Here is a 20346-nt window from a genome sequence, read left to right on the forward strand (position 1 = left end):
GATTACTGAATGCATGGAATACTCGGTGTATAGACTATTGAATGCGTGAACTTTTAGGTGCGTGGACTATTGAGTACATGGACTACCCAATATGTGAACTGTTGGATGCGTGGACCACTGAGTATGTAGACCGCCGAGTATATGGACTATTACGTGTGTAGACTACTAGGGTGCGTGGACCACTGGATACGTGAACTACTAGAATATGTAAATTATTGAGTGCGTGAACTACTAAATGCATCGACTATTCAATATGTGAACTATCGAATATATAATCTATCTGTACAGACCTCTTAGTACATAGTCTACCAAATATTACCACACTCACCAAATAAACCCACCACTAATAAAACCGAAATTTTCCAGAATCCAGAAAAACGTTACCTGACATACGAGCAGTTAAAGAAGCCAGCACGAAACAGTGATCACAACGACCAGTATCGAAAAGTAAATCACAGAATGGTGGACAGTGGGCCGGCATAGTCTTTCGGTAAAGAAACGACGTCTCGTGTGATTCACGCGACGCGTCTGCCTGTGCTCCTCGCAACGAAGACCGCGACCTATCAATAGCTGCTCATATACAGTGAAGAGGGACTGTCATTCCACCGAAGGCTAAAAATAGAGTTCGCGCGTCCGTCTATAAAGCTGCTGCTTCGAGAACTCCTGTACCACCGCCTCTCACTCTTCGTTCGACCATTCTTTCTTCCTCTCTCCGACATTCTTTCCTCTCTCTTCCATCTTCTTTCTTCTTTCTTTTTATCTTACCGACTCTGTATTTATAGTTCCGCGCGAAACACTTCCCTGCTACATACTCTTCGTTCATGCTTCGATCGAAATGCGTCTGCATCAAAACTTTCGGGTATTTCGTCGATGCATGGGTCACTGGGACCCCAGGCATTCGGGATATGAGCTCTGACGTGATTTGATGCTAATTTATATGCGAGATATTGCATTTTGGGAAGTTAGATTTTGGGTGCTTAGATTTTGAGTAGTTAGATTTTGGGTACTTAGATTCTGGATATTTAGGTTATTGATTTGTGTAATTGTATTATTGCATCTTTGGGTTATTGCATTGTTTGAATGTAGATGGATCTTTGGATAGATGAATTCTTACATGGGTGGATTCCTAGGTGCATGGATCTCTGGATGGGTGGATTCCTAAATATATGGATGAGTGGATTTTTGGGAACGTGAATTCTACGAAGAGTGGATTCTTGAATGGATGGATCTCTGGATGAGTAGATTTCTGGATAGGTGGATCTGTGGAAGGGTGGATTCTTTAATGGGTAGATTTTTAAATGGGTAGATATCTGGATGGATAGAATCCTAAATAGGTGGATCTATGGATGAGTGGATTCTTGGATGGGTGGATTCCTAGGTGTGTGGATCTCTGAATAGGTGGATTCCTAAATAGGTGGATCTCTGGATGGGTGGATTTCTAAACAAGGGGATCTGTGGATAGGTGGATTTTTGGATGGATGGATTCCTAAATAGGTAGATTTGTGGATGGGTGGATTCCTAAATAGGTGGATTTGTAGATGGGTGGATTCCTAAATAGGTGGATTTGTGAATGGGTGGATTCCTAAATAGGTGGATTTGTGGATGGGTGGATTCCTCAGTAGGTGGATTTCTAACTGGGTGGATTCTTGAATGGGTGAATTTGTAGATGGATGGATTTGTAGATGAGTGGATTCCTAAATAGGTGAATCTGTGGAAGGGTGGATTCTTGAATAAGTGGATTTGTAGATAGGTGAATCTCTAATTAGATGGATTCCTAAATAGATGGATCTGTGGATGAGTTGTCATCTCAAAATCTTGTACCTCTCAGTCCCCTAAACTCCTAACTACCATCCTCCTCCATCCTCCTTCATCTTATCTTCGCAATCGATGACGCGAATCTTCCAACAACTAATCTAATATCTTCTTCTTTGCAGAAACCTTGTACCTACCGTGTGAAGTTTAAGGTGAAGCCGATAAATCATCTCGAAAAGAAGAAACGTAAACGTGGATCTAAACGAGAGGCTAATGGCAGCCATCAAAGAAGAGCACGTAAGAACGGTAGCCAGTCAAGGACGGAGCTTATGAAGATTGGCTAAATTAAACTCCATTAGGACAGTCGTGGCCGTTTTGTCCCGACGATAAATGCATGCGCGACAGAACCCGTGTAACTATGATAGAGAGCATTAATTGAACCGCACAGAGCGACGGGCTCCGAATCGCTTTACGATTGACCCCGAATTTATTTCCACATTCTTAACCCACAATCAAACGTTCGCGGGTCACGTTATTAACCCAATGGTATTAACCCGTCTATGAATCAACCGGACTAAACTTTCGCTACGTCAAGTGATTCTTATTTGTCCTCGTTGCTGATACCCCTTTATCGATCGTTTTATATTTTCTATAAATCGTTTGTAATAACTGGTTTTACGACGTTTTCAACATACTAATCGATTATTAATCGGGCTTATTTCGTCTGGGTTCGTGGATACAATTTTATTGATGGCGAAAGTGTAGTGTGGTATATTTATTTCTATCGAATCAATTTATACATCTTGTTCTTAATTTATTATAGTCGGTATAGGAACACACCAAAAATTTGTAATATATTTATTTATAATTTTTAATATATCATATGAGTAACTTGTATATCATATGAGTAATCGTATGAGTAACTTGAAGAAAGGTTCGTAGAGAGACTCACTGTGTATTCTAGCGTATTCAGAATTATTGTAACCTCTTTACGCAGTTGTAATAATATGCTCCTACGAAAGTGTCAAGCAAGGTGCGAACGAAATCTTGTTCCTCCCAAACCTTATCATTCGAGAATGTTTACACGAAATGCAAATTATATCGTTAATGATACAGTGGAGAGATAATAAAAAATATAAGAACCGAAAGATAATGATATAGTATAAGTTTGTCGGAACAGAAAGGTTAGGCCTTCACCTTTCATCGAGAAAGTCCGGAAGAGAACCACTTAAACTCAGCTAATTGGCTGTGGTAGTGCATTTATCCGTTGAAAATCATGCTCGTTAGTGCACGGAGTATTATTAGTGGACTGTAAAAAGCTGTCGGTGAAAAAATGCCCGATTTACTAACCGGGAGTTGTTCGTAAATCGAAGTTCGCTCGATCGTGACGATCTGCGAGGTAATATTCGTTGTAATTAATACGTGTAAAACACCGTATACATTCCCATTTAAGAGAAAAAGACATCGCCTTGAAGTTTCGACGGTTCCTGCTACGAGGTCAAGATTTATGTACGAAATAAAATGTCCTCTCGAAACGAGCCGAAACTTTCGTCCGACACGTTTGTCCGTGTAATTCGCGGAACGAAATGGTGTTCGACGTCCAAAGATCAAAATGGGCGTCGTGTTCCGAAAATGTCCAGAAATCGAGTTAAATATAACTCGCCGGTAACCGAGCATAAAATTTGCATCATTAACGGTGAACGAAGTCGTAAACTGAATATCGTTATTCTAAAAGTGTCCTACGCAATATCTTGATAAGTTTGCGGCCGATATTTCGAGACGGCAGGAAAAAGAAAAGGAAACGGACGATCAAAGGAACAGGAGAGAGGAGAATCAAGGTTAAAAAGTTACGGAAATTTTCATGCAAATGTTATTCAGGAAGTTTGTTGTCTCGTGGTCGAGAAACGTTGATCTTGACGGGAAAGGGCAAGAATATCGATGACGTGTGCGCAAGGGAAGCGGCATTTATCGCTCGGTCGCGTATCGAACGCGAGACAACGGGGTTCCTCTTGCGAGACAAGCATGCAAATGATCGACCGACAATTCGACTAATTTTATTCGTAAGACAAATTCCATATTACAGCTATTAGTTATTTATGTGGGAGTGTAATATATTTATGTATGGTTTGATGTAGAATGTATGTATAGTTTATCACTGTGAAATTGCGTGTATGACTGCAAGCGTGAATGATGATTAATGAAAGAAACGTGAAATGTTGTGCGCCGCGAAATACAAATTATAATATTCTACGTATTACCATTTTACTACGTTTAATAGTTCCATATGTTATTGTACTCTTATTGCGAGTTAATTGTTGTGTTCTCTTAAATAAAAGGATAGTTATTAAAACTCTATTCCTACACTTATGACTGCCCCGACAAATAAATCATAGAGCAAGGGATTAAAAATATTAATAAAAAAATTATGTATCGTTCGAAATAAAATTTTTAAACACGCATTATTTTGTCAGCTCAAATAGCACAATGGCACATAACAACGTCTAAGACTCATAAACGTGTCGGTAAGTTTTTGACAGGGTTTAAAGGTCTCGCAATGACGTGTCACGACATAGCAGTAAGACTACGGACTGGTATAAGGCTAGGCTGATATATGCAACAGTAAAGTAGCTCACAAGGCGGACGCCAGTCTGTCTCGGCCAGAAATGGGATTAGGAAGCACGTCAAGTATCTATGGGTCACGTCACGTAGATCGAGATTTAGTCCGTGTCACGTCGATCTAAAGCACCGTTCAAAGAGCAATGCCGTTTCTACAGCCTTCTTAGAAAAACCGACTCAGGAACACGTGGATTAGATCACGTGTACACTCTGTGAATAATGGATGCATATCTCTCTGTGCGGTACGGGGATATACTTGGAAATTTGGGATTTAGAAATTTAGGGGTCTAGATGTTCAAGAATTTAGAAATTTGGAAATTTATTCTGAGAAAGGCTATTTCTACTTATGGAGTTTATAGGGTACTAAGGATATAGAGATGTAAGGGGTGTAGGTGTACAGATGGATCTGTGGATAGGTGGATTTTTGGAAAAGTTAATTGTTTGAAGGGTGGATTCTAGAATGGGTGGATTTCTAGATGGGTGCATCTCTGGATGAGTGGATTCCTGAATTGGTGGATCTGTGGATGGGTGGATTTTTGGAAAGTGAATGCTTTGAAAGGTGGATTCTAGAATGGGTGGATTTCTAGATGGGTGCATCTCTGGATGGGTGGATTCCTAAATTGGTGGATCTGTGGATGGGTGGATTTTTAGATAGGTGCATCTCTGGATGGGTGGATTCCTAAATTGGTGGATCTGTGGATGGGTGGATTTTTGGAAAGTGAATGCTTTGAAGGGTGGATTCCAGAATGGGTGGATTTCTAGATGGGTGCATCTTTGGATGGGTGGATTCCTAAATTGGTGGATCTGTGGATGGGTGGATTTTTGGAAAGTGAATGCTTTGAAGGGTGGATTCCAGAATGGGTGGATTTCTAGATGGGTGCATCTCTGGATGGGTGGATTCCTAAATTGGTGGATCTGTGGATGGGTGGATTTTTGGAAAGTGAATGCTTTGAAGGGTGGATTCTAGAATGGGTGGATTTCTAGATGGGTGCATCTCTGGATGGGTGGATTCCTAAATTGGTGGATCTGTGGATGGGTGGATTTTTGGAAAGTGAATGCTTTGAAGGGTGGATTCTAGAATGGGTGGATTTCTAGATGGGTGCATCTCTGGATGGGTGGATTGCTAAATAGGTGGATCTGTGGAAGGGTCCACCTTCAATTGAGATATAGAAATTTAGAGGTATAGGGATGTGGAGGTATCGGGACATAAAGGTATCAAGTTGTGGAGGTATCGGGACATAAAAGTTTCGAAATGCAGAGTTACAGGAATACAGAGATATCAGTACATTGAAATTTAGGGACATAGGGTGGTTGGTACATAGAAATTTAAGGATGTACAGATATCGGAATATAATTTGGGGATACAGAGATCAATACACTGGAATGCATTCATCTACAGATATCAAAATATAGAGATCTAACAGTTTAGAAGTTTAGAGACCCACAGTCTGGAGATCTATGGCTCCAAATACATGGCCTAAGGATTTAGACATTTACACTACCGTCCATAAGTATCCGGACACTTGGTTTCGTTACATAAAACATAGTTGAACTTTGTACGAAAGGTATTTAGGGTTATCATATCATTTGTAATAATTATTATTATCTTTTTCGAGGTGTCATAACGTAATAGAATTAATTTTTAAGTACAAATTATACAATGAAAGTGTGAAAGTAAAATTCATGTCCAGAAGTACAAAGTCCAAATTTGTGAATCTAATGAAACGTTTTCGATTCTAAAAAAAATTTTAATTTCTACTGTGTTTCATTTCTATGGTGCAGAACGTATTCAGAGGGTTCTTCGATATGTTTCAAGTGTTTGTAAACTGTTGGTAGATGTTTAGGTTCCCTCAATGGACATAAGAATGGAGGTAACGCTACGCACTCGACAGTTTCGGTTTAGTTCGTCTGTAGCTTCTTTTCCATCGAGATATGCGTTCCAAACGAGAATTATCAATGGAAAAACGTTCCAGTATTCTGACCTTCGCAGAAAAAAAATCGATTTTAGTTACTGTTGCAGATACTTGAATAACTTTCATGCAACGCGAATGCATATTTCGCTTGTGTCCGGATACTTACGGACGGTAGTGTATGTAACTGGAAATTTGTTAGATTGAAAATGAAAAGACTTCCGCGACTATGTAGAAAGCCACGTTGCTCGAGAGTGTACCTGTACGGGCAGCACCGTGGACCCCGTCGAGACGCGGCACGAGGGGAGGGGTCAAAGGTCGAATACGGGCGAACACAAAAGTCCGGTGATCGAGCGCGCATACGGACACGCACGAACGCGTGAGGACACACCCACCCATCCACTTTCATACGTACCGGAATGCATTCGCATTTGATGCAGTACATGACTCCGAAGGGCGGGCCCAAATCCGCGAACCAGGTGGAGCCCAATTCCCGTATCTGCTTGCCGAACGTGCATTCTGCAACAAAGAGGTATTTCAATTGGCTTTGGCGAATTTGTAGCTCATTCTCTAACGGCGTGTTACGGCATGACCGGGTATAAATATCGCTCTTTGAAAACTGGCTAAGTTGAAATATTTGAAAGCGAACTGAATGTATGTGATTCGGGTTGCGGGAAGGGAGTGGTCCGCGGGAGGGAAAGGCACGTGAGAGCATTGCTCAAAAGAATTAAAGGTGAAGTCTGATTTCAAATCGCCTGGAATTTATTTGGTAAAAGTTTAGTAACGGTGAGTGCGAAATTGCAAGGGATATGTGAGTAATAGTACCGAACACGGTACTTGACCTGGCGGGTCCTGTCGGGAAGAGTCGGTAGCACTCGGATGGAGGATTTGTGACTTCGGATCTTCGGGTAGTTGGATCACGTTCGGGTAAAGTTCGATCTATCGAATCTTCAGCGCCGAATTTAAAAACACAGTAGTCTCGATTTTGCAAATTTACAAATTGAGCATTGTGAGTTTAAGTATTGTCAAAATAGTCCGTCCCGAAGTTATCCGAAGATCCCGAGTACACATTCGAACCCGTCCGACTGTGTCCGAGCCAACCCGAGACCGAAATGAATGGAGGACCTGTTCCGAGCGAGTCGCGCAATCGCCAACTTCTGAATCATCGTCACGCGCATACAAGCAAACATTTTTGGTCGCCGTTTAAAAATTGCCGAGACGACGATGAGACGGTGCGTAAAAGAGGAAGAATAAGAGCGACAGCGCCTGTTAGATGACGAGAGTAGGGGGAGAGGAAGAGAACGGCGATCTTGGTAAAAAAAAAATGCGTGCACCATTCTCGCAAGGCCGTTGCCTCGTTTAACACTGACGCTGTCTCACCTTCTTCCGCTAAAAAAAAAACAAGAAGAAAAAGCGGCTAAGGCCCGTGTATGACTGCGCGTTACGACGTCCTTTCCTTTTCCGTGTAAAAATAAATACCCGACCAGGCCGTGGCACCGAAAATAACGAGCCCACACTTTTTCGACGGATTATACGATTTGTACTTCATCCTTCGACTTCTGAGAAGCCGCCTCTATCCTTCCGGTTCAAATAACTATGTCGGAGGTCGTATTTACACACGGTTAAATAGCTTCATTTTTCAGCAATTTTTAAGGCTCGGTTAATTTATTGTTCATTTGTTACGAGATAAATGGTGACTTGTGAGCAGCATGTGTAGTAGATGTTATGGAAGGGTCAGACAGGCGCCATGAGAGACTAGGGAGTTTGGAACCTACGGAATTTAGGAGCTATGGAGTTAAAGATTCAGGTCTTGTGGAATTTAGGAGATCCATGAAATTTAGAATCTAGGGATAGCCTAGGACAGAGGGACACTTTCAGACCTATGGTACTCAGGACCTAGGGTGTGCAGAACCTTGGGAGATTAGAATCTGGGAAGAGTTTGGAACTTAAAGAATTTAAAATCGAGGAAGTTGAGGACCTAGAAGATGTTTGAACATAGAAAGACCTAAAGTTAAAAGTCCCAAACTTTAGCTTAGTAGACTCTGCTTAGGTCCAGAACTTAGCACCCAAATCCCCAAGATCTGCGTTCTCCATAAGTCCTAAACGTTATGCAAAGTTTCCAGATGTCCTATCTTACTTTCTACACTTTCTTCAAACTCCATACATCCCACGTTCTGAGTCCTCTCAGGTTCTAAACCCGCGTTTCTCTCCACATCGCAAGATTCAAAGGAAGCCGTCAGAAAGAGCTCACAGCCTAGAACTCCAGATGGATTCTGCCAAGAGTCCAGCACATCACATGTTTTGCAATATTTACATACCAGCGTTGCCTAAACGACTCCGCCCAAGGTAATTAAGACGCAGAGACAAGCGACGGCGATCAAAGCCGAAGTTTCTGACAATATTTCCAGACGGTGGCTGTCTAGAATCGCCTTTGTGCCCGTCCGGGACCTAATAGGACGCTCGCGTCGCGACGTTCCGTGCACGAAGAAAACGGAGAGAACGAAAGATCGGTGTTCCCGGTCTCTTTGGGCTTGTACGCGTCCACTCGTCCGTTTGCTTGAGATGCGCACGGCTGGCCGAGAAAGAGAGAAGAAAGATACACAGGGAGTATGGCTCGTTGCGCGAGGTCGTTGCACCGCGTGTGCTAAGTCGTTCTAAGCGCGGAGTCGGTCCTAAGTGTTACCTTTGTAGCATCTCTCGCTAACTTTGTAATGCCGACTGTTTCTCTATATTTATACTTCGAGAAAACGTACAGATCCGATTTTTTTGTGTCCGAAATTTCTAAAACATAGATCCTTTCATTTATCTAGCGAGCTTAAATCGTGTTTTTTTTTTAATACGTAGATGGCAAAACGAAGTAAATAAATAAAACGAAGGCAGATTATCTATCGTGGAGAGGACAATATTTGTATTATAAAGTTCCGAAATTCCTAGATCTCCAAATTCACAGATTCCTGGATCCATAGATCCCAAAATCCTTAGATTTTTAGCACTCCAGATTCCTATATTCCTAGTTTATCTTTAGGCGAATTTCACCATGTTACTTTAAACGTATTTTATGTTTATTTTTACATGAAAAATGTAAGTTAGTACTATTGTAATTTAATTTATCTTCTTGTAGGAGGAGGACAAATCATCCCTGGCTGCAGCCATCTAGCGAATGCAAAGATGAGGGTGCCTTTAAGATCTTGTTCAAGCTAGTCGTAACAGCTGATTCGCCATATGTAAGAAAAACAAGAATGCATAAATTTCCAAACATATGTTCTTTTTGCTACTTGAGAGAAAAATATCAGACATCGAAAAAGCCTTGTTACAAGATACATTGAATAACGAAACACAGAATTAATTATAGGGCCAAGAACGATAGGGCATAAGTTTTTTACGTCACGCGTAACTCGTATGTAGCATTCTATATACGAGATAGCACGTAACTGTACTGCAAAACAGCAGTTCTTCCAATTTCTTTGGAGCATAAAGTATTAAAATTGATTTACAGGGGAGGAAAAATGAAATTAGGTACAGTTTGATCCTTGAGAGTAATTTCATTACGTATATGCAAATACACGCAGTACACAAATTGATGCGCGCATGCATTTGCGCTTGCGCGACAAATCTGCGCTACTTAAAAGTAGTTTAAGCCATGCGATCAGACCGACGAACTAGTCTTTATAGCATTGCAGTGGAGGAAGGATCTTTGCGTTCCAGTTATACATATAACGTAAGTCCTATTTTGTATTATTACACATATATTTAGTCGCAACAATTGTACATTATAAATTATTATTCAATTTATTATTTTTATAATTAACATTTTGTGTATACTAATGTTCTAACCTTCACGTAAAAATATTATTAAACCGTACTAACTACAATAAATATGTTATTATAAATGCTTTTATTTTTCAGGTCCGAAATTGAATATACATACAACCTGCCTCGATCTTCGACAACAGAATTAAGCCAATAAAGAGTTACATAAATTACAAATTGTACAAAATATATTTGCAAATTGTATGTATTTATGAAGTTACAATAAATACAAGAAAAAAAATCATGTACTTATTTAAAATCCCTTCCATTACATTCATAAACATAACAGATAATCAACAGGTTAGGTCAGGCTTACGGTTAGGTTATATTATATTAGGTCAGGACCTAAGGTTAGTTCGGATCATGTTAGGTCAGGGCCTAAGGTTAGGTTGTATCAGATTAGGTTTGGAAACCTAACATATATCATTCCCCACGTTGCTATTACTATTATCGTGGAACTATAATTATTACCTTTATTACTCTTATTATTATCAATTTAACCGATTCCACTACCCATATTACTACTTTTATTATCATTATCCTTATGATTCTTATTATTATCAATATTATTACGCGTATTACAACTTTTATTATCATTATCCTTAGCACTCTTATTATTATCAATATTACTTCACATATTACTACTTTTATTATAGTTATCCTTATCATTCTTATTATTATAAATATTATTACGCATATTATACTATACTATACTACTATACTATACTATATATACTATACTATACTATACTATACTATACTATACTATACTATACTATACTATATATACTATACTATACTATACTATACTATACTATACTATACTATACTATATATACTATACTATACTATACTATACTATACTATACTATACTATATATACTATACTATACTATACTATACTATACTATACTATACTATAGTACATATATATTATATAGTATTATATAGTCATATATATAACTACTTATATTACTACGCATATTACTACGCATATTACTACTTTTATCATCATTATTCTTATTATTCATTATACTATATATACTATACTATACTATACTATATATAGTACACTATACTATATGTACTATACTATACTATACTATACTATACTATATATAGTACACTATACTATATGTACTATACTATACTATACTATATATAGTATACTATACTATATGTACTATACTATATATACTATATATACTATACTATATATATACTATATATAGTATACTATATATACTATACTATACTATACTATACTATAGTATATCTATATTATATAGTATTATATACTCATATATATAACTACTTATATTACTACGCATATTACTACGCATATTACTACTTTTATCATCATTATCCTTATTATACTTATTATTATCAATATTATTACGCACATTACGACTACTATCGTTGCAGGAACTGTAATTATCCTTACTACTCCTATTATTATCAATACTATTACGCATATTACTACTTTTATTATCATTATCCTTATCATTCTTATTATTATAAATATTATTACGCATATTACTACTTTTATCATCAATATCCTTATTATTCTTACTATTATCGATATTATTACGCATATTACGACTACTATCGTCGCTGGAACTGTAATTATCCTTACTACTCCTATTATTATCAATACTATTACGCATATTACTACTTTTATTATCATTATCCTTATTATTCTTATTATTATCAATATTATTACGCATATTACTTCTTTTATCATCAAAATCCTTATTATTCTTACAAATATTGATATTATTACGCATATTACGACTACTATCATCACTGGAACTGTAATTATCCTTACTATTCCTATTATTACCAATATTATTACGCATATTACGACTACTATCGTCGCTGGAACTGTAATTATCCTTACTACTCTTATATTTATCAATATTATTACGCATATTACTACTTTTATCGTCATTATCCGTATTATTTTTATTATTAACAATATTATTACGCATATTACGACTACTATCGTTGCAGGGACTGTAATTATACTTACTACTCTTATTTTTATCAATATTATTACGCATATTACTGCTTTTATCATCATTATCCTTATTATTCATTATACTATATATACTATACTATATTATACTAAATATACTATATATACTATACTATACTATACTATACTATACTATACTATACTATATATACTATACTATACTATACTATATATACTATACTGTACTATACTATATATACTATACTATACTATACTATACTATATATAGTATACTACACTATACATACTATACTATACTCTACTATACTATAGTACATATGTATTATATAGTATTATATAGTCATATATATAACTACTTATATTACTACGCATATTACTACGCATATTACTACTTTTATCATCATTATCCTTATTATACTTATTATTATCAATATTATTACGCACATTACGACTACTATCGTTGCAGGAACTGTAATTATCCTTACTACTCCTATTATTATCAATACTATTACGCATATTACTACTTTTATTATCATTATCCTTATCATTCTTATTATTATAAATATTATTACGCATATTACTACTTTTATCATCAATATCCTTATTATTCTTACTATTATCGATATTATTACGCATATTACGACTACTATCGTCGCTGGAACTGTAATTATCCTTACTACTCCTATTATTATCAATACTATTACGCATATTACTACTTTTATTATCATTATCCTTATTATTCTTATTATTATCAATATTATTACGCATATTACTTCTTTTATCATCAAAATCCTTATTATTCTTACAAATATTGATATTATTACGCATATTACGACTACTATCGTCGCTGGAACTGTAATTATCCTTACTACTCCTATTATTATCAATATTATTACGCATATTACTACTTTTATTAACATTATCCTTATTATTTATACTATTATCAATAATATTACACATATTATTACTTTTATCATCATTATCCTTATTATTCTTATTATTATCAATATTATTAACCATATTACTACTTTTATTATCGTTGCAACTATAATAATAATAATTATTATTACCTTTACTAACATAACCAACCTCCCCATATCTATTCCGACCTAACCGGTTAGGTTGTATCGTGTTAGGTCGGACCCTAGGGTTAGGTTGTATTAGGTTAGGTCTGGGTACCTAACCGACCTAACCCACCCTGACCTAACCTGATCTGACCTAACCTTCGGGGCAGACCTAACCTGATTCAACCTAACCGGTTAGGTTGGAAAAGGTTAGGTCTGACCCTAGGGTTAGGTTGTATTAGGTTAGGTCTGGGTACCTAACCGACCTAACCCACCCTGACCTAACCTGATCTGACCTAACCTTCGGGCCAGACCTAACCTGATCCAACCTAACCGGTTAGGTTGGAAAAGGTTAGGTCTGACCCTAGGGTTAGGTTGTATTAGGTTAGGTCTGGGTACCTAACCGACCTAACCCACCCTGACCTAACCTGATCTGACCTAACCTTCGGGCCAGACCTAACCTGATCCAACCTAACCGGTTAGGTTGGAAAAGGTTAGGTCTGACCCTAGGGTTAGGTTGTATTAGGTTAGGTCTGGGTACCTAACCGACCTAACCCACCCTGACCTAACCTGATCTGACCTAACCTTCGGGCCAGACCTAACCTGATCCAACCTAACCGGTTAGGTTGGAAAAGGTTAGGTCTGACCCTAGGGTTAGGTTGTATTAGGTTAGGTCTGGGTACCTAACCGACCTAACCCACCCGGACCTAACCTAATCTGACCTAACCTTCGGGCCAGACCTAACCTAATCTGACCTAACCTTGGGGTCAGACCTAACCTAATATAACCTAACCTTGGGGTCAGACCTAACCTAATCTGACCTAACCTTGGGGCCTGACCTAACCTAATATGACCTAACCTTGGGGCCTGACCTAACCTAATCTGACCTAACCTTGGGGTCAGACCTAACCTAATCTGACCTAACCTCGGGGTCAGACCTAACCTAATCTGACCTAACCTTGGGGTCAGACCTAACCTAATATAACCTAACCTTGGGGTCTGACCTAACCTAATATAACCTAACCTTGGGGTCAGACCTAACCTAATATAACCTAACCTTGGGGTCTGACCTAACCTAATATAACCTAACCTTGGGGTCAGACCTAACCTAATATAACCTAACCTTGGGGTCTGACCTAACCTAATATAACCTAACCTTGGGGTCCGACCTAACCTAATGTAACCGGTTAGGTTTTGGGCCTGACGTAACATAATATAACCGAATATTGATAACAACAAGAGTAGTGAGGATAATTACAGTTCCTGCGATTATAGTAGTCGTAATATGCGTAATATTATCGATAATAATAAGAATAATAAGGATATTGATGGTGAAAGTAGTAATATGCGTAATAATATTGATAATAATAGGAATAATAAGGATAATGATAATAAAAGTAGTAATGTGCGTAATAATATTGATAGTAATAGGAGTAGTGAGAATAATTACAGTTCCAGCGATGATAGTAGCCGTAATATGCGTAATAATATCGATAATAATAAGAATAATAAGGATATTGATAATAAAAGTAGTAATATGCGTAATAATATTGATAATAATAGGAGTAGTAAGGAAAATGATAATAAAAGTAGTGATATGCGTAATAATATTGATAAGAATAGGAGTAGTAAGAATAATTACTGTTCCAGCGACGATAGTAGTCGTAATATGCGTAATATTATCGATAATAATAATAATAATAAGGATATTGATGATGAAAGTAGTAATATGCGTAATAATATTGATAATAATAAGAATAATAAGGATATTGATGATAAAAGTAGTGACATGCGCAATAATATTGATAATAATAGGAGTAGTAAGAATAATTACAGTTCCAGCGATGATACTAGTCGTAGTATGCGTAATATTATCGATAATAATAAGAATAATAAGGATATTGATGATGAAAGTAGTAATATGCGTAATAATATTGATAATAATAGGAATAATAAGGATAATGATAATAAAAGTAGTAATGTGCGTAATAATATTGATAGTAATAGGAGTAGTGAGAATAATTACAGTTCCAGCGATGATAGTAGCCGTAATATGCGTAATAATATCGACAATAATAAGAATAATAAGGATATTGATAATAAAAGTAGTAATATGCGTAATAATATTGATAATAATAGGAGTAGTAAGGAAAATGATAATAAAAGTAGTGATATGCGCAATAATATTGATAAGAATAGGAGTAGTAAGAATAATTACAGTTCCAGCGACGATAGTAGTCGTAATATGCGTAATATTATCGATAATAATAAGAATAATAAGGATATTGATGATGAAAGTAGTAATATGCGTAATAATCTTGGTAATAATAAGAATAATAAGGATATTGATGATAAAAGTAGTAATATGCGTAATAATATTGATAATAATAGGAGTAGTAAGGAAAATGATAATAAAAGTAGTGATATGCGCAATAATATTGATAAGAATAGGAGTAGTAAGAATAATTACAGTTCCAGCGACGATAGTAGTCGTAATATGCGTAATATTATCGATAATAATAAGAATAATAAGGATATTGATGATGAAAGTAGTAATATGCGTAATAATCTTGGTAATAATAAGAATAATAAGGATATTGATGATAAAAGTAGTAATATGCGTAATAATATTGATAATAATAGGAGTAGTAAGGAAAATGATAATAAAAGTAGTGATATGCGCAATAATATTGATAAGAATAGGAGTAGTAAGAATAATTACAGTTCCAGCGACGATAGTAGTCGTAATATGCGTAATATTATCGATAATAATAAGAATAATAAGGATATTGATGACAAAAGTAGTAATATGCGTAATAATATTGATAATAATAGGAGTAGTAAGGAAAATGATAATAAAAGTAGTGATATGCGCAATAATATTGATAAGAATAGGAGTAGTAAGAATAATTACAGTTCCAGCGACGATAGTAGTCGTAATATGCGTAATATTATCGATAATAATAATAATAATAAGGATATTGATGATGAAAGTAGTAATATGCGTAATAATATTGATAATAATAAGAATAATAAGGATATTGATGATAAAAGTAGTGACATGCGCAATAATATTGATAATAATAGGAGTAGTAAGAATAATTACAGTTCCAGCGATGATACTAGTCGTAGTATGCGTAATATTATTGATAATAATTAGAATAATAAGGATATTGATGATGAAAGTAGTAATATGCGTAATAATATTGATAATAATAAGAATAATAAGGATATGGTTGATAAAAGTAGTAAAATGCGTAATAATATTGATAATAATAAGAATAATAAGGATAATGATAATTAAAGTTGTAATATGCGAAATAATGTTGATAATAATAAGAGTAGTAAGGTTAATTACAGTTTCAGCGATGATGATAGTCGTAATATGCGTAATAATATTGATAATAATAAGAGTAGTGAGGATAATAATAATAGTTATAACGATAATAAAAGTAGTAATATAGGTAGTGAAATCGGTTAAATTGATGATAATAAGAGTAGTAAGGATAATAATTATAGTTCCACGATAATAGTAATAGTAACATGGGGAATGATATATGTTAGGTCTCCAGACCTAACCTGATACAACCTAACCTTAGTTCCTGACCTAACATTATCCGAACTAACCTTAGATCCTGACCTAACATTATCCGAACTAACCTTAGATCCTGACCTAACCTAACATAACCTAACCCTAGGTCCTGACTCAACCTAATGTAACGCAACTCAAAGACTTTGATCTAACCTATTCCTAGTAAAGCCCGGGTGGGAAGAATGCGAAGCTGGTGTAAACGTTGTCGCATCGTCCTTCGTTGGCCGAATCCGAAAAATTGTGTCAAGGATCCATTTTCGACGGACGCTACGATATGATTTGTCGCGAGAAGAAAGTGGAGAGCATAGGCGTCGAATCTCGCTAAACGTTTAATCTATTATTGGAATGATGAGAATAGGTTAGAGGCGGTGTGGAAAGCATAGAGTAGTTGTTGCTAATTTGGCCCGTATATATACCAACGTTTCATAGACCGTTGACTCGGCTGCCATAACTTATGAACCGTGAAATGTTGCGCGCTTTATCTCAAAGGCGACCCACGTTCGCGCTTAGCACGACCGTTACCTTCGTGGAACGCGGCGAGGCAATCAGAAATTCATTGTTTCCCCGATGCACGCGTTCCTTTTTTGTTTTATCCCCGTGCGTCCGCGTTTCACGCGTAACGAGATTAAGGACGCTAAGAGAACGGCACAAAAGGCGTCCGCGCGAGAGATTCGCATAAATGGATTAGCATAAATTAAGCGGGACGCTAAAGCATCGAGAGCACGTTCGTAAATTGGCCGTGTTTTGCATAAACATAATGGCCCGCGTTCCGCTTCTTCCGTTCGCGGAAAAATTGCGACGAAACATGACGTGGCCCAGAAGAAGGCGCGTAAAAACGAGTACTCGAGCCGGCATGTCACGACGGAGATCCTCCAGACATCCACGAACGTAACCGGGTAGAGAAAACAGAAGTCGGTGGCACTCGATCCACGGTACTTTCGAGGACCGCAAAAACCGAACGACCATTGCTGGCGACACCAATTATGGCGCGATTCAGTCCTTCCGATACGATTCGCTGGATCGACTGTGGGGTCGTTTGATAATCTAAATGTTCGACTGAACTAGACACGGAGAGTTTGCTTAGGTAGCATCTAAGGAAATGTGACTACAACACGTGATAAATGACGGGGAACCGAATTAGCAATACTGGTACCAGTACATTTCATACATATCAATAAATCATTGGTCCATTTACCTAGCCACGAAGTGTCCGTTTCAAAATCTGAAGAAATTGTACCCGTATCCAACTATGTAACTATCAATTTTAGTTGCAGTGTCCATCAAAATTACGTATGAACAGTCAGACCACAAAGTTGACGAATCCCACCCAATGTTATCACAATACAAAATAAATGAAATAAAAAAACAAAGAAAAACAAATAGTATTAATATTAGTAACAACTGCCGAACTGTTAACGAGTCGGATTACGATTTCGTGTTTAAAATTTAAAGTTCAGTAGCATTCCATTCCTACTACGTTTAGCTTTCCGCGAATTTAACCGAGAATTCGAGGAACAAGTCTTGAGCCACTATTCTCAGCCACGTAGACGCTGTACGATAACGTCGGACGCTTCTAAGTCGGGAGTTCGATGAACCACGATGAATCCTCCTAACGGAGTTCGTTTAGGAAAAATACAACAGGATAGACACCACTGTTAATCCTAAAATATCCAACACGTCGACCGTTGACTCGTTTGTCCGATGCAGACGATTCGACGCACACTAGGCCTTTACGATCTGCGTTGCCATGGTTGTTTCCATGGGACATCATTAAACTTAATGAAGAAGCAGTTTCCTTGCCTTATTGCAGAATCCGGTTTGATTGGGGCGAGATAGGTAAAATGATTTACCCTTTCTAGGTTCCACTTAGGACTATAGGTTTCTTGTGTAGGATAGAGCTATTAGGTTCTACGATAGCTAGGTTTGTGGATTTTATGATCTTCATAGGATGTTATTCATAGGATCCAGATTCTAGGCTCTAGGACCTAGGTTTGTATGGAGTAGAAGTTCATGTGTGACCTATCTTACCCATAGGATGTGGGATTTCCATAGGCTACATGTGATACAGGCTATCCTAGGACCTAGGATCATTGTGAACCTTGGTATCCACCTAGTTCCAAAGCTGAACAGTATGGACATACTACCTAGGCTTCCTATAATATCTGAAGAGATTGCATACCTTGAGGAGCCACTTAGGACCTTCATAGGATGTTATCCATAGGATCCAGATTTTGTACAGGCTCTAAGTCCTAGGTTTATATGGAATAGAAGTTCATGTGTGACCTATCTTACCCATAGGATGTGGGATTTCCATAGGCTACATGTGATACAGGCTATCCTAGGACCTAGGATCATTGTGAACCTTGGTATCCACCTAGTTCCAAAGCTGAACAGTATGGACATACTACCTAGGCTTCCTGTAATATCTGAAGAGATTGCATACCTTGAGGAGTCACTTAGGACCTTCATAGGATGTTATCCATAGGATCCAGATTTTGTATTGGCTCTAAGTCCTAGGTTTGTATGGAATAGAAGTTCATGTGTGACCTATCTTACCCATAGGATGTGGGATTTCCATAGGCTACATGTGATACAGGCTATCCTAGGACCTAGCATCATTGTGAACCTTGGTATCCACCTAGTTCCAAAGCTGAACAGTATGGACATACTACCTAGGCTTCTTGTAATATCTGAAGACATTGTAAACCTTCAGAGCCACTTAGGATCTGGACTATCCATAGATCTAAGCTCCCCTAGAACCTAGACACTCTGTAAACCATAAGATCCATCTAGGACCTAGGTGGAACCTAACCCCCTATGGGTCCTATCCATACCTAGCTTCCTCTAAAATATCCGCTTAGTCCTCGCTAAAATTCTTCTTCTCCAACACCCTAATTACTGCCTAGGGCCTTGCAGACTCAGCTTCCTCAGAAGCGAAGAGCTTAGGAATAAGTTTCTACATTGTCCTGCGATGCAATCATCATTCCTCCGCATACACGTTTCACGCGGTACCATGTGTACGAGTATATACATCCTCGGCCACTAAAATAAAGTTCTCGGCGAGAAGGCGAAAAAACGAAAAGGAAAGAAGTGGTGCGATAGCGGTGCAACGGGAACGACAAACACATGCCACTTTCTTTCCTCGCGTTTCCCAGTCTTTTCCATCTCGCTCCTTTTTCCATGAATCTCGCAGGTTATGCTTCCTTCCTGGCCCCTTCTGTTCGCCGGTCCGATGCTTGTTCGTGCTCTATCTCGTTCCACCTTTCTACGCGTTCCGTTTCTCTCGCGTCTACGCGTCTCGTTACTCCCTCTCTCACTATGCCTTTCTCGTTTGCTCTTCCTCGTCCGCGTCTCGAGTTTCACATCACCTTTAGCATCGTATACGATCTCGTGTCACGTGACATTGCAATGCGTCAAGTGTACGTCTCGGTCGTTCGATTTCTAATGTTTCACTGCCACTGCAGATAACGACATTGTAGCGAGATGAAAATGTATACGTATCTGTGTTGCCGAGCCGGCTGACAGAAGTGAAACCGGTTAATGGTAAGAGCTATTGGGATCAACTTTAACACCAATTTGCACGTTTTAATTGCCGCTTTATAC

The 20346-nt window shown here is 37.6% G+C and overlaps 2 protein-coding genes across 22 annotated transcripts in view; one reads left to right on the forward strand and one right to left on the reverse strand.

Moving 5' to 3' along the window:
• Positions 1-10323, forward strand: part of LOC105662166 (uncharacterized) — a 36199-nt gene extending 25876 nt beyond the window's left edge. For 5 of the 10 annotated variants that reach the window (XM_076529242.1, XM_076529243.1, XM_076529241.1 and 2 more), the window contains 2 exons: positions 367-447; positions 1935-4107. In XM_076529242.1, the coding sequence (XP_076385357.1) occupies positions 367-447; positions 1935-2096 (243 nt within the window). In that variant the 3' untranslated portion in view covers positions 2097-4107. Of the gene's footprint in view, position 1; positions 220-366; positions 9997-10184 lie in introns of those variants that run through there. The other 5 variants (XR_013037378.1, XR_013037380.1, XR_013037382.1 and 2 more) reach the window with 5 other exon arrangements.
• Positions 1-20346, reverse strand: part of sog (chordin short gastrulation) — a 141678-nt gene that overhangs the window by 46278 nt on the left and 75054 nt on the right. For 11 of the 12 annotated variants that reach the window (XM_076529209.1, XM_076529207.1, XM_076529205.1 and 8 more), the window contains one exon: positions 6694-6797. In XM_076529209.1, the coding sequence (XP_076385324.1) occupies positions 6694-6797 (104 nt within the window). Of the gene's footprint in view, positions 1-6693; positions 6798-8415; positions 8500-20346 lie in introns of those variants that run through there. The other variant, XM_076529213.1, reaches the window with a different exon arrangement.

The sequence above is a fragment of the Megachile rotundata genome, chromosome 3, assembly GCF_050947335.1.
Source record: "Megachile rotundata isolate GNS110a chromosome 3, iyMegRotu1, whole genome shotgun sequence".
Lineage (NCBI taxonomy): Eukaryota > Metazoa > Arthropoda > Insecta > Hymenoptera > Megachilidae > Megachile > Megachile rotundata.